The sequence below is a fragment of the Portunus trituberculatus genome, chromosome 12, assembly GCF_017591435.1.
Source record: "Portunus trituberculatus isolate SZX2019 chromosome 12, ASM1759143v1, whole genome shotgun sequence".
Lineage (NCBI taxonomy): Eukaryota > Metazoa > Arthropoda > Malacostraca > Decapoda > Portunidae > Portunus > Portunus trituberculatus.
The window spans coordinates 3,423,039-3,438,038 of NC_059266.1; the positions used below are offsets into that span (position 1 = coordinate 3,423,039).

The 15,000-nt window shown below is 41.8% G+C and overlaps 1 protein-coding gene and 1 long non-coding RNA gene across 4 annotated transcripts in view; one reads left to right on the forward strand and one right to left on the reverse strand.

The window, feature by feature from the left end:
- Positions 1-7,267, forward strand: part of LOC123502722 — a 212,967-nt gene extending 205,700 nt beyond the window's left edge. For 2 of the 3 annotated variants that reach the window (XM_045251947.1, XM_045251948.1), the window contains 2 exons: positions 4,034-4,166; positions 4,785-7,267. In XM_045251947.1, the coding sequence (XP_045107882.1) occupies positions 4,034-4,166; positions 4,785-5,146 (495 nt within the window). In that variant the 3' untranslated portion in view covers positions 5,147-7,267. The remainder of the gene's footprint in view (positions 1-4,033; positions 4,167-4,784) is intronic. The other variant, XM_045251949.1, reaches the window with a different exon arrangement.
- Positions 1-15,000, reverse strand: part of LOC123502723 — a 569,074-nt gene that overhangs the window by 23,948 nt on the left and 530,126 nt on the right. The gene's annotated exons all lie outside the window — the stretch shown is intronic.

A 15,000-nucleotide genomic window follows, 5' to 3' on the forward strand; every position in this document is an offset into this window, starting at 1 on the left:
AGTGAAAAACGTAGGCGTGCTGAAAGTCTCCAATTGTAAAGGCGTAGTCGCGGCGCCGTCAAGAGGAGAGTCAACAAAGTCCTCTTGGAAAAGGAAGCTGCGGTGTTGTTTCAGCACAGGGGTCCCGGGAGACACTTGGGAACAATGAGCCGGGGAGCAGGACTGACGCGCCGCCCACTGCTGCCTGCCTCGCCGGAAAGCCTCGGCACACATGCTGCAGGTCGGCCCAGATAATTAATCAAAAAGCCGCGACCATTGTGAGGGGACGCAGTGGTCACGACGGCCTGCCTGACGCCGCGACAATAAACTTAAGTGAAAACTTTTCCCTGGGACAAACATTTTCCACCGCCGCACCACGAAAAGTTAAATGTTGAAGAGAAAAGTGATAAGACGAACGGGTCATTAAAATGCATCCCTTGTCCTGGAAAAGCAAGCGTCCGTGTCGTTGACGAGGGAGACGTGACGCAGACGCCCGATGTGCTGGGACGGATGTGGATATTTGGATATTCCGAGCGACGAGTGAACTGGAGGACCGATTTTCCGATGCACCTCTCAGGCCTGAGTGTGCCAGGCGATCAGTCACTCGGCACTGCTGGAACCCGACGACCTCCGGGAGAAAGGGGCGACGAAGAGATGAAAAAAGGAAAAAAGCCAGGAAAATAAGAAAAAAATGATGATGAATGATGTGGATGGTGATGATGATGATAATAATGATGATGATGATGGTGATAATGATAACAACGACGATGACTAAAACATCAAAACAGGAACAACATCAAAAGCAAAAAAGCAAAACAAAACTGAAAACAACAAACACCACTGCCACCACTAAAACTACAAAAAAAGATAAGAGCAAGAAAACGACGAAAAGTAAAAAAAAGGAAGGAAGGAAGAAGAAGGACTGACGATAAACTGCAGAAAAATGACATACTTCCTTGGTGATTGTGTCTGGACCAACGAACACTTTGGAAAAACGGGACTGACTCAAGCCCCACAGAAAGCAACTGACTGGTGCTTACATTTAATACAAAAAAGGAGAAAAAGAATAAAAAAAAAAAGAGATGTACTACTAGATTGGGAATAGATTTTTGCGTAACATTGCCCTCTCACTGCGTAATGTTCCAATGTTACCCTCCTCTCCCACCTCTTCTTCCTCCCACTGGTGCGTTTTTCGCCGCCAAGATTGTCTGTCTCATGAGTCATAAAAAGGAAGCGTTTGGCATAAAAGTTGCATATGTTCAGGCAACGTTCGCTTCGTCCTCTTAGCATGTTGAGTGAAATGGAGGCATGCCTGAGGAAGAGAGACATGTAGACACACACACACACACACACACACACACACACACACACACACACACACACACACACACACACGCACACGAATATATATCTCTCTTTTTCTTTTTTCGATTTTTCCCTTTATCCTCTCCTCTTTCGTTCTCATCCACTCTGCACATGTTACCCTTCTCCTCTTCTGGCCTTTCCACCTTCACTCTCAACACTATTTCCCTTCTTGACTATTCCACCTTCCTCTCTCAGACATTTCACCTAAACTTCCCTTCTTCCTTACACCAAACATGCTTCCTCCACTTTACTCCTCTTTCCCCTCCTTAATCTTAGTCTTCTTACCCCTCACAGCTCTTAACTCCAAACACACACACACACACACATACACACTTCTGCTGACAGCACCCCATCTCTCCTTGACCTCAACCCAATATCACACTGAACAAAGACGATTTTTATATGTATTCTTCTCACGGGATCATCTAGACTGTGGGGGAAAAAGTGTGGCGATTCAGCAGTGTTGAGGCGTGTGTTGTATTGTGAGCGCACCAACTCCTTCATCTACCCCTCCTCCTCGTCCTCCTCCTCCTCCTCCTCCTCCTCCTCCTCCTCCTCCCACGCCACGCTGACAACAAGGCTCAAGTCAAGATAAATACAAAGAGGAAATACAAAAGAAGATAAAACATGGACATGATACAAAAAATACGTGTTGGTGGGAAGGGAAGGGAAAACGATGTGTGTGTGTGTGTGTGTGTGTGTGTGTGTGTGTGTGTGTGTGTGTGTGTGTGTGTGTGTGTGTGTGTGTGTGTGTATCAGACAGGCAAGACATATACGTAGACAGACAAACACACGCACGGTACAAAAACCAGACTGCATGCAACACAATATATAATAATCAATGTCACATTTTTTTTATAACACGACATGTGACTTTACCACGACACGCCACCGTGAGACGCAAAACACCTGTGTCTCTTCCCACGAAAGTAAAGAAAAAAGGAAAAAGAAAACTCGCGCCACAAAAAAAAAAAAAAAAAAAAATAACAGTATAAAAGAAAAAAAAGTATAGTGGTAAACATCCCAGGAAATATAGAAGAATTTGGGAAAAAATAACGAAAAAAACAGTTACTTTTTTCTTTTAGTTCTTTTATCTGATGTTTATTTCGTGACGAATCAACATTATAATGAGGATGTGTACGTGTGTGTGTGTGTGTGTGTGTGTGTGTGTGTGTGTGTGTGTGTGTGTGTGTGTGTGTGTGTGTGTGTGTAATTCACCACGGTCATCTGCTGGTCACACAGCCAGTCTTCCCCGATACGGAGCGAGCTCAGAGCTCATAGACCGATCTTCGGGTAGGACTGAGACCACAACACACTCCACACATCGGGAAAGCGAGGCCACAACCCCTCCAGTTACATCCCGTACCTATTTACTGCTAGGTGAACAGAGGCTACACATTAAGAGGCTTGACCATTTGCCTCGCCGCTTTCCGGGACTCGAACCCGGACCCTCTCGATTGAGTCGAGCGTACTAACCACTACACTACGCGATGTGTGTGTGTGTGTGTGTGTGTGTGTGTGTGTGTGTGTGTGTGTGTGTGTGTGTGTGTGTGTGTGTGTGTGTCATTATGTAACGACAGGCAGCGTAATTAGTTCTGAAGCAACGAATTCTGCTACTGAAATCATTTAATTCGTAAACGAGGTACATCGGCCCAACCACAACACTTCCGGTAATCTAATTAGGAAGACAGACATATCTCACTTAAACTAACCAACCCATACATAATCTACGAAGCCTAACTTAACCTAACCAAACTTCACTCAACCTAACTTAACCTCAACTAACATAATCCAATCTAACATAAATCTTCCAACTCAACGTAGCTCTACCTAATCTAACCTAACCAAATTTATTCTTAAACTTGCTTAATATAACCTAAACTAACCTAGCAAAGCAATTTATCCTAATGTACCTCAATCTTACCTAACATTTACAGTTAAACTACACAGCGAAATAACCTCAACTGTCAGAACATATCACCTAACATAAATTCCCACATGTGGTTGGCGGAGATGAGTCTGATGAGCTGAGTTTGTGGGAAGGAAGGAGAGATGTGAGGAAACGAGAGATAGTGAAGGGGTAAGAAGGGAGGAGGAAGAAGGGAATGAGAAAGATAGAGATGGAATCGATACGAAGATGAGAGGCAGAGAGAGAAGGGAAGGGGATGGATAAGGGATATTATACGAGGCCAAAGGAGAGAAAACATAGGGAAAGGAAGAATAAAGGGAAGGTAAAGATAGAAGGGACACACAAATGACATGAGGGAAGATAAAGAGAAAGATTGAGAAGAGGAAAAGCATAGCTGGAACTGGGGAAGAATAGAAACAGTGGACAAATAAGATATGGAAGAAATATTTAGAAACAAAAGCAAAAAAAGAAAAAGAAAAATTAAACATTAAAGTTAAAGACAGAGGAAGAGGAAATGAGACGTGCGGTGATGTGTGTGTGTGTGTGTGTGTGTGTGTGTGTGTGTGTGTGTGTGTGTGTGTGTGTGTGTGTGTGTGTGTGTGTGTGTGTGTGTGTGTGTGTGTGTGTGTGTAAGGAAAGGAAAAGCTTAAGGAGGAAGATGAGTAGATGTGGAAGGAAGGAAAGATAAATGTAGTGTGTGTGTGTGTGTGTGTGTGTGTGTGTGTGTGTGTGTGTGTGTGTGTGTGTGTGTGTGTGTAACCTCCCCGTGGTGTCTTTCAGAGCGTGGTGGTGGAGAGTGACGACCACACCAGCGTACTGATCGTCGCCAGCGCTACCAGACTGCACTCCGGAAACTATACGTGCGCGCCATCGAACACCAAGCCAGCCTCCATCCTGGTACACGTCCTGAATGGTGAGCCTGACCTCTCTTACATTCACTCCTTTCTCCTTCACTATCTCACACTTCTCTCCCTCCTTTCACCACTTTCTCTTTCCTTTCTCTCTGTTCTTCTCTTCCTCCCAGTGCCACCTTAAGCTTTGTGTAGCCATAACCACCATTCCCCGTCACTAGCATCAGCCGCGCAGCACACAGCGGTGAGTCTCCCTAACAACCCTTAATTGAAGCTGTCTCTAATTGGCCCATCCACCACACCATTCACCTGTACTTACCTCCACATGCTGAACTTTTTTACTCATAATTATACATCCTCGTCTGACCAGTATAGTCTGTCCTGTCTCCCTGCCCTCATTTTCTCTCCGTGTTTGCCTCCCTCGTGTCCCTATGGTTACCACCTTTCCAGGGGGTTTGTGCAGTGCTGGTGTTTACTGGCGGTGCTCCCGTCCTTCTATATGGGTTAATTTGCCGCCCCAGCGGGAGCTTCCCTTGGGTCAATCCGAAAATCCTCTTATGTCACCTAGTCCCCTGCCTGCTCCTTTCCTTCCCTTATACTAACTGCTCCTCACGCCTCCCCTGTCCCTCTCTCCCACGGTGTGCAGTGTGTCAGCGCTTTAGTGAGGCTTCTTCCCCCAGGAGAATACCCCGCGGCAATGCAACACGGAGAGTCATCTTGCCGAGGGTTGGAGCCGCCTTCCCTGGGGTCACTCGTCTCTCTGGCACTCCTGGTCCAAATTGCTGTGGCTCTCACGGGCGCAAGGGTGCCATCCAGCAGAGCGGAGGCTGCTGGTTGCAGGAAACAGTCGGCAGTGGGCAAACCAAATGCTGCCTCGCCATTGCCTCGGCCAGTGACTTCGCGATGCTGCAGCGGGCGGGCGGCCACTGGGAGGGAGGACCGAGCGAGACCGTGGGCGGGGACTGCTGCCTGGCGCCCAGAGACCTATCGTCCCGTCTACCCAGGTGGGGGTCCTCGGAGCGACGCTCCCAGGATTTGGTGAGGCGTCAGCACACGCACTATTCCCCATGGAAGCATTCTCGTAAGAGTAAGAGCAACTAAGTTGCTCTCTTGTACAGAAAACCTTATAGGTACACACCCACTCCCATGCCCACTCATCAGCCACCTACACACACACACACACACACACACACACACACACACACACACACACACACACACACACACACACTAGTACCTTAGGTTAGGGCAGCAAAAGAAGCTTTATTTCAGCAGCGATTTTTTCACATTGTTGAGGACCAGCAGGGACCGCCGCAGGTGCTCCCTGTGAGGGGCGTCAGGAGGCTTCTGGAGGACAATACACTTTGATAAACTTAACTAAAAAAGGAAACCAAAACACGGTGCTCCTCCACTCAATACATGGACGTCATTTTCACGCCACCAAGTGTGTGTGTGTGTGTGTGTGTGTGTGTGTGTGTGTGTGTGTGTGTGTGTGTGTGTGTGTGTGTGTGTGTTTGTGTGTAGACGAGCGCGCGCACGCCTTGTGTATCTACCACCAATGGATGAAACTGCGGCCAAAATGTGAAAGAAAAAAAGTTTATATATGACGCTCCACTAAGCCGCCTCTCCCCCGCACCTCCCACCCTCCTCCCGCCCGGCGTCTGACGAGCCAGCCAACCAACCAGCCAGCACGTCCTTGCAGTCTGGCCGCCTCCCACACTGATGGAGTTTCTGACGGTAAATGCACTTTAGGAAACGTTAACATAACATATAACAGTGAATTTTGAAACGTGTGGGATTCGAAGGTCGAATTTTTGGTGTAAAGGACATAAAACAGTGTGCATAAGCAGAAACTTCGTTGAATGCCCTTCTATGGCCCTTGTATGGCCTTCAGACTGCATCAGCGGCAGTCTTCAATAAGGCGAATACTTTGAGGGCCAGTTTTATTGGCCTTCTTTCATAAGTGATTCCAGCTTACAAAGATATGACGATACAGAAGTGATGCAAGCGAAGTGAAGCAGGGAACTGAGAGGCCACTATTGAGTAAACTTCTTGCCTTCGGAGAATCCCAAGCCTTACAAGCTACACCGCTTTCCTCTCCGACAAATACCCACTTCAGTGCACAGAGAAGAAAGTCTCTCCATTATTCTCCCACAAAACAGACACACGCCAGGCACACGTCACCACAGAAGAAAGACACGCCTCCAAACACACGACACAAGACAACACCACCACACGTCACGAAACACAAATAAACGGTGAAACTCAAGCAAAACCTTAACATTACTTTCACAACAGCACAACGCACGGACGAACACTAAGACAAACGCACCTCACCAAAACATACTCGACTTAAAACAAAGACGTAACACCACGGAACACTGATAAAAGTTCCGTCGCCCATTCGTAGCTCGCAGACAAGGCAACATTCACATTTCTAGGCCGTGAAGAGGACTCACCGAGAAGCGGGGGAGGAGAAAGCCACACTGGGCAGGGAAAAAAAGGCCTCTGGCGTGTGATAAATGCTGATACATAAAGACGGCGCGTATCTTTGTACCGAGAGGCAGAAGGAGGCCAGCGGGAGGGCTTATCAAATTACAAGCCAGTGAATGAGTGACTTTAGTGCTGTCTCTCTCTTGTCGTTATATTAATACCGTTTCTCGAGGCTCGGACAAACTCGTTACCTTGTGTATATATGTAAGATTGTATCTTATTGGGTGGCGGACGCGTTCCCTCTTTCATGAAGAAGGCTGAGAAGGCGTCATGTCTTGGATTCGTATGTTTTAAGTAGCCTGGACAAGATGACAAGTGAGTTTTTTGTTTTATTACTATCATTATTATTATTACTTTTTCTTATTTATCTCCTGTTTCTTCTCGCTCTCCTCCTCCCATCTTTTCTTACTAAAAGCTTTGCCACTTCTTTCCTCCATATTTTCGCGCACGCAGACCAATATAAAATTTTCCATCTCTCTCTCTCTCTCTCTCTCTCTCTCTCTCTCTCTCTCTCTCTCTCTCTCTCATATCCCTTTGAGTGGGTCTGACTTTGACATCAAGATGATCGGTCATAATTCAATGTCTTGTGTTCCCTGTACATGTCATTTAAGTGTAAAACGTGATAACATGCCTGTGGTTATTTATGTACGTCAATAAAACTATATTTTACGGCCCTGGTTTGGTTGTGCCTCTTGTAGTGATACGATAAGAGGAAAATATTGATGGGGGAACATTATGTGAAGGGAAAATAGGAAACTGTTGGTAATATTGCAGTGCACAGACCATATGACGTAAGGAAATGCTCCGTCATGACCACAAAGAACACAAAGGAGGACCGAGCAGCAGACTTGTTGGCCTGTACGAGTGTCACACACCCTAGACTCATATATGATAACTTTTATTTCCTTATTTATTTATCCTGATACATAAACCATCATCCAAAACTCTATATATCAAATTAATAAATAAAAGCAGTTTCTCATTTAAACATTACGCCTTTAAAACAACTAATTTTGGCCTAACTGGTTGTGTCATTACGTTAAGGGGAATATGAAGGAAAATACTGTGAGGAAATAAAACTGAAATAAAGGAAAATTATGAGTTGCTAAGCATTACGAAATGCTTTGCGTCATTAAGCTTAAGAAATAACATGAAACAAAACTAGAAAACTATGATGAAAATTAATACAAACTAAAGGAGAAGAAAGGAAGAACAGACATCAGTGAAGTTGTTGGTACTTGAAGATGTCATTTGTCTCTGAGGTTAAAGGAAGAAGGAAGAAAACTGGTAAGTTAAAGTTACACACAAAAGCAGTGGAAAAAGGAAAATGGTGAGGCAATGCTACATAAAAATAAGATGACTGAGGTAAAGCAAGTCTGCAAAAAAAAAAAAAAAAATGAGAAGATTAAGGCAAGGTAAATCTGCACACAAAAGGTGAGTAAATTGAGGGAAGGTAAGTCTGCACACAAAAATTGAAATGGCTGACGTAGGATGCACAGAAAGACTGACAAGGTAAGGCAAGTATATACACAAAAATTGAGAAGAATGAGGCAAGGTAAGTCTGCACACAAGACATATTTAAGCTGTGATAAGGCAAAGCTATGAAAAAAAAAGTTGAATAATGATTGATTCCTGTTATGACATTATACTTAAAATTTATAATAATTTACCCTATAAAGAGCCGAAGGAGGGAAATATGGGAGTAATACGGACGATTAAGAATGATATAATTATATAGATTAAAGGGAGGAATACAGTAAACGGAAGATTATGTTCAAGATAGCACCCTACACCTTTTTGGAGACGACCAACCCTTACAGGAAGTCAAGAAATCACGCAGAGACGCTACAGAACGCTTGACTTCAGATCGTTCTAAGATTTCTGATTGGGACAGAGAAAATTTAGTAGTGTTCAATGCCACAAAAACTCAATTCCTCCATCTATCAACTCGACACAACCTCCCAAACAACTATCCCTGTTTAAATGACACTCAACTGTCCCACTCTTCTACACTAAATATCCTCGGCCTGTCCTTTACTCGTTGTCTAAACTGGAAACTTCACATATCTTCTCTTGCTAAAACAGCTTTTATAAAGTTAGGCATTTTCCGCCAGTTTTTTCTCACCCTTCTAACTGCTAACTCTGTACAAGGGCCATATCCGTTCTTGAATGGTGTACATTTCGCATGTATGGGTGTGTTCCACTCACAAAGTTCTTCTATAAAGTAGAATCAAAAGTTTTTCGTCTCATCAACTCCCTCCTCTGACTGACTGTCTTCAGCCTCTTTCTCTCCGCCGGAATGTTGCATCTTTTACTATCTTCTACTACTATTTTCATGTTAACTGCTCTTCTGATCTTGCCAACTGCATGCCTCCACTCCTTCTGCGGCCTCGCTGCATAAGTCTTTCTTCTTCCTCTCACTTCTATTCTGTTCAATTCCTTAATGCAAGAGTTAATCAGTTCTCTCAATCATTCATACATTTCTCTGGTAAACCCTGAAACTCCCTGCCTGTGTCTGTATTTCAAGCTTCCTATGAATTGACTTTATTTAAAAGGAAGGTTTCAAGACATTTATCTCTTACAGATCCCTTTCGGATCTGTAAGAGACTGGCGACTGAGTTGGCCTTTTTCAAAAATTTTTGTTGCCCTTTGCGTGTTTTCCCTTTTACATAAAAAAGATATTCTACACACACAAAAAAAAAAATAATTACTGATGTAGACAGGCATAGAGTGATGATAAAAAAGTGTAGCCATTCATTTACATTGCCTCAAAACATAATACTGTAAAGAAAAGTGACAAAGAAATGAATAAATTTGATACAACTAATGGTAAATATGCACAAAAAGATGAATGACAGGAAGAACCATGACAAAACCAAAAAGTGACACATACGATGAAAAATACATAATGGAACACAATAACACAATAAACAAGATAAAACCAATACTCAATATGAAACAAAAAAAGACGAAAGAGCGAGAGATTAAGGCGAACAAGGTAAGCGATACAATACAAACATTCACGAAATACAGGAAATCCAAATTTCAACAAGGGCGCTCATCCTACTTTATAACTCTGCCACCAATTCCCTCCTGGCAGCTCGGGTTGTTCAGTTTTTAGTAAGCCTTTGCAGTCTCCCCTTCCTGCCGGGCTGTGGGGCGGACAGACAGCTGGCAGTGCAGAGTGAGATGGAAGAGGAGGAGAATACAAGGAAGAGGGGGTAGGAAGAAAGGTAGGAGTGAAACAGCAGCTGACAAGGTTGAGGGTTAAGGAGGTTCTTGAAGCAGCGACGAGCGAGGAGGAGCAAAGGCTGACTGGGAACTGAGAGAGGAGGGGTCTTCACTCAGCTGGAAATGAGGGGGACCGGGTTTAGGGTAAATGATGGGGTGAGAGAGAGAGAGAGAGAGAGAGAGAGAGAGAGAGAGAGAGAGAGAGAGAGAGAGAGAGAGAGAGAGAGAGAGAGAGAGAGAGAGAGAGAGAGAGAGAGAGAGAGAGAGAGAGAGAGAGAGAGAGAGAGAGAGAGAGAGAGAGAGAGAGGACTTCAGGGACAGCTGGTAACAATGATAATAAGTTTGGAAAGGGGAGGAGTGCAAAGGGTGAATGGGGCTGGTAAATTACTCGGTTTCAGGGTGGGAGTTCATGGTTGTAGAGAGAGAAAAGAAGAGGATATGAGGATGAGTGAAGAATTAATCAAAGGAAAGAAAAAAATCGACTAGGAGTGAAAGGTTAACCTGATATAGCAAGAAAATCAAGGAAAAATTAATCTATACACAGAGCGAAAGGGAAATAATTGACTATAGAAAATTAAACAGAAGCAGAATAAGAGGATATATGATAGCGAATTAAAGCAAGAGATAGTGGAAGAAGAGTAAATTGAGAGAAGATCAAGTAAAGAGAGAGAGCAAGAATATAAATAAAAAGAATAATGGAAATAAAATTGAAAGGAAAATAATAAACTGCAAGTAAAAAAGGTGAAACGAAATGAAGTAAGGCAAAGAAAGAGGAACAGATTAAAGCAAGGAGTAAATTAATAGAGGTGAACTAGGTGTAAAATGTCAAGCAAGCGAAAGATGCGGAGTTAATTAAAGAGGTAAGTGAGAAAAGACTGGACTGGTAGTTGAAATGAAGCACACGCACTGAAAGAGGAAGAGTGAATGAAGGAATGAGAGCAAAGAAAAAAAAAAAAAGGCAGACTAGAGTGATAATAGAAGAGTAAAAGACAGAAAGAGAAAGAATGGGAATGAATAAAGTAAAGAAGAATGAATGAAGAAAATGAGTGAAGTTAAAATACAAGGAAAGAGAGAAGGAAAGAGAATTAAAGGACGGAGAATAAGATAAAACAAAGGAATGAAGATTATGTAAAATAATGAAGTTGATATACAAACAAAAAAATGACATTGGACGAGCAAGAAAATAAAGCAAAGAAAGGATTAGGAGTTAAAGTGAAGTTGTAATCTAAAGGTAGTAACAAGAGAGAGAGAGAGAGAGAGAGAGAGAGAGAGAGAGAGAGAGAGAGAGAGAGAGAGAGAGAGAGAGAGAGAGAGAGAGAGAGAGAGAGAGAAGGATAATTGAATGGACAGAGTGACGGAAGATGGAGGAAGGAAAGAGGAAAGATGGGAGGCGGTGTTTCCTCCCAAAGAGTGAAATAGAGGTGGCGAGGGAAAGTCATCGTGTCCACCAAGTTTCCACCAACTTTCCACACCTAACTTTCTTGTGTCTCGCCGAGGCATTGAGTGGTAATTTAGTTCTCCGTCAGATGAACTTCTTGTATGGGGGATCCACGTGTCTTGTTCTCAGGCTGGGATTGTGGTGGTGGTGGTGGTGGTGGTTCTCTTCTTCAGCTTCTTGCTTTCTTTTTCTTGCTATTTTTTTTCTTCTTGACTACTTATTTTCCTTTATTTTTCTTCTTTTTTTCTTCTTGTTCTTTTCTTCTGTTTTTCTTCTGTTTATTCTAGTAATCTCCTTTTGCCACTTCTAATTTTCCTCTATTTCTAATTATTATTTATTATTATTATTATTATTATTATTATTATTGTTATTATTCCTCTTCCTCTTCCTCTACATTTTCTTTTATACAAGAAAGACACCGGCCAAGGACAATAGAACAGTAATAAAACAAGACGCCCACTGAGATGACAAGAGAATCATCGAAAATTTAAGGATAAGTGTCTTGAAACCTCCCTCGTGAAAGAGTTCAGATCATAAGAAAGTGGAAATATGGAAGCATTCATGGATTTCCAAATTCTGCCAGAAAAAAAAGGGATAAAACATCGTAAATACTGGTTAACTCTTGCATTTAGAAAGCTGGGCAAAATATGGCTGAGAGATAAAAAGAAAATATTGTAGAAACATCCCATGAGAAGGGACCGCTGGTTAGCAGTTAGCAAGATCAGAGGAGTTGGTATGAAGATAGCAAGACATGAGATGGAGGCTGGAAACGAAAAACTTTTGATTCCATTTTTCCTAGAAAAGCGGTACGAGTCGAACCCGTCTTACATGGGATATATATATATATATATATATATATATATATATATATATATATATATATATATATATATATATATATATATATATATATATATATATATATATATATATATATATATATATATATATATATATATCGGCCTACAGCGCTTGTAGGTATACTTGAAGAGTATGGGGAGCGCTGTCCAGCTTCCACCCATTAGCGCATCTTTGGTGTAAGGCAATTATACTTCCACCTAGAACCTGGTTATCATGACATGTAGTAAACTTTAACCACTCGACAAATGACAAAGTTTCAAGGCGACACGTGGTTGGCTTCGAACCTATGCATGGACGTTTGCCCGATCCCACACTCATCCACCTTATCCACTACGCCACCGCCTCCCTATATGGACAGATAAAGCCCCTCTAGAGAGTTATCTGCTTGAGAGTTGAGTGAATAATGAGAACTGGCGGAAACAACTATTGCTTAATTTCATAGAGGCTGTTTTAGCTAGAGATGATATGCGAGATGTCCAGGTTAGATCAAGAGTAAAGGACAAATCAAGGATGTTCAGTGTCGAAAAGAGGAATACTTGCGTATGAATGAAGGAAAGAGACAATTTCTAGGAAGGTTATGTAGAGTTAATAAATGAAAGAATTGAGTTTTAGAGGCATTGCACAATAATAAGTTTGCTCTGTGCCCATAAGCAATTTCAGAAAGACCCGAAGTCAGGCTTGTTGTGGCCTCCTGGGGTGATCAGGTTTCTTTCTGAAGGGATGGTCGTCTAAGAAAAGACATGGAAAACTGCAGGGTGGTACCATTAGTGTAGGGATGCATAGAGCAAGAAGTTGGATTTAAAAAACATTGACAAATAATCAGAAAAAAAATTGGATGACAAGGTATAATCCTGAAGAACCTCACTGTTAATATACGTAGAAGAACAATGACCGTTTATCGCAGCAGCAATAGAAGGCTAAGAAAATGAGATGAAGTTACAAAGACAATGATAGAAGCTGTAAGAGGGTAGTTTAGAAATCAACACTTTCAGGGAGTGTCTGCAATATTCCTTTTATCTGATTGAGGAATTAACGCTTCCCTAGTTTTAGTGTTATCATTATATATTGTTATTATTATCATTATCAATTACAATTAAGTATAATAATAATAATAAAAATAATAATAATAATAATAATAATAATAATAATAATAATAATAATAATAATAATAATATTAATTAATATAATATTATTATTATTATTATTATTATTATTATTATTATTATTATTATTATCATTATCATTATTATTGTTTATTATTATTATTATCATTATTATTATTATTATTATTATTATTATTATTATTATTATTATTATTATTATTATTATTATTATTATTATTATTATCATCATTATTATCCCATTAGCTTTGTAAATATGATTTTATTTTTATTTTTGTTTTCGCCAGCTGTATTTTTTCCTATTTCATGAGACTGGTTCAGAAATTCTACAAATCAAGGAATATTTTTAATGTTCTGTATACTTTGAATATTGTCTGGTAAATAACTCTCTCTCTCTCTCTCTCTCTCTCTCTCTCTCTCTCTCTCTCTCTCTCTCTCTCTCTCGCCATATGTCCAGTATGTTCCGTCTTCTACAATTAATTGGATAATTAATTAATTAGCCAAACATTGCCCAGGGATACCTATCTGTCCCTGTACGCCTCTCTCTCTCTCTCTCTCTCTCTCTCTCTCTCTCTCTCTCTGTCTCTCTCTCTCCCCTACCCCAACCACACCTCAGCCCTTCTCCTCGCACCAGTACCCCGTATCATCCATCTTTGCCACGCAGCGGGAGAAGGATGAGGCGGAGCGCTACGCCTTCCTTTCTACAGTACTTCGGTGTCTTCAGGACCCACAATGCCTTTCCGGAACGCGCCGCCCTGCGTGATGTATAGGCAGAAGGAGCCACCCATCACCTAAGGGTAACCTTCCGCCCCGTCAAGGCAGAGGAAAATATGAGTTTGCCTCCCATGGTAAAAAAACGTGTTGTCCACTACTTTTCTTCCAACGCGAAGGTTCTAATATCTTTTTTCGTTCATTTTTCTTGTGTGACAGTAGGACGTCTGAAGCATTACAGAGATTCAGGGATATAAAGTGACAGTGTTTGGTTTGTAATTGCACTGTACAACTAAAGCAAGATGGGGTTCGTTTCCTTCCTTCTCTCTTTCTTGTGTGACAGCAAATTTTCCAAAACATTCCTAAGGTTTGGGGAAAGAAGGTCAGTGAGGTATATGTGTGGCTATGAAATCACGCTGCTCTATTATGTCAATGTGTGGTTACTAATTTTCTTTACGTGATTCATTCCCAAATAGACTTGGCCACAATATTCGTAGTTAACATTATACATCTCCAGTCTTTATCTGATATTATTTAATTGTGTAGCTTTGTCTTATCTTTATCTGTCCTACTTTCTTTAGGAGTGGTGAACATCAACAAAATAACTTGAGGGTCACTAAAACACTGACACTAACTTTGCGCCTTCAGCAACGAAACTGACCATTTTTTCAACTCTCCTGTTTTCTCTTATCGTTAAGAGAAGAGAGAGAGAGAGAGAGAGAGAGAGAGAGAGAGAGAGAGAGAGAGTTGCTGCTGTTCTGTTTCCTACAGTTTGTTTATGAACCTTATCCAGCCTCTCCACCTCATGACAGCATTGCAACTCACCACCAGACTAATGACCAAGAGCACCACGTGCCTCGCATCGGTAAATGCCCGCCCACACGATCGAGCACATATAGACGAGCACTGCACGCAAGCGGACTAAGTCTGTATTCGTAAGTGTAATGAGTGGGTGGTAGGGAAACACAAACTGATGGAAGATATGTAGTATTTTCATAAGTGTTAAGAAGATCACATGGTGTTGATCTGGTATTTTCTTAT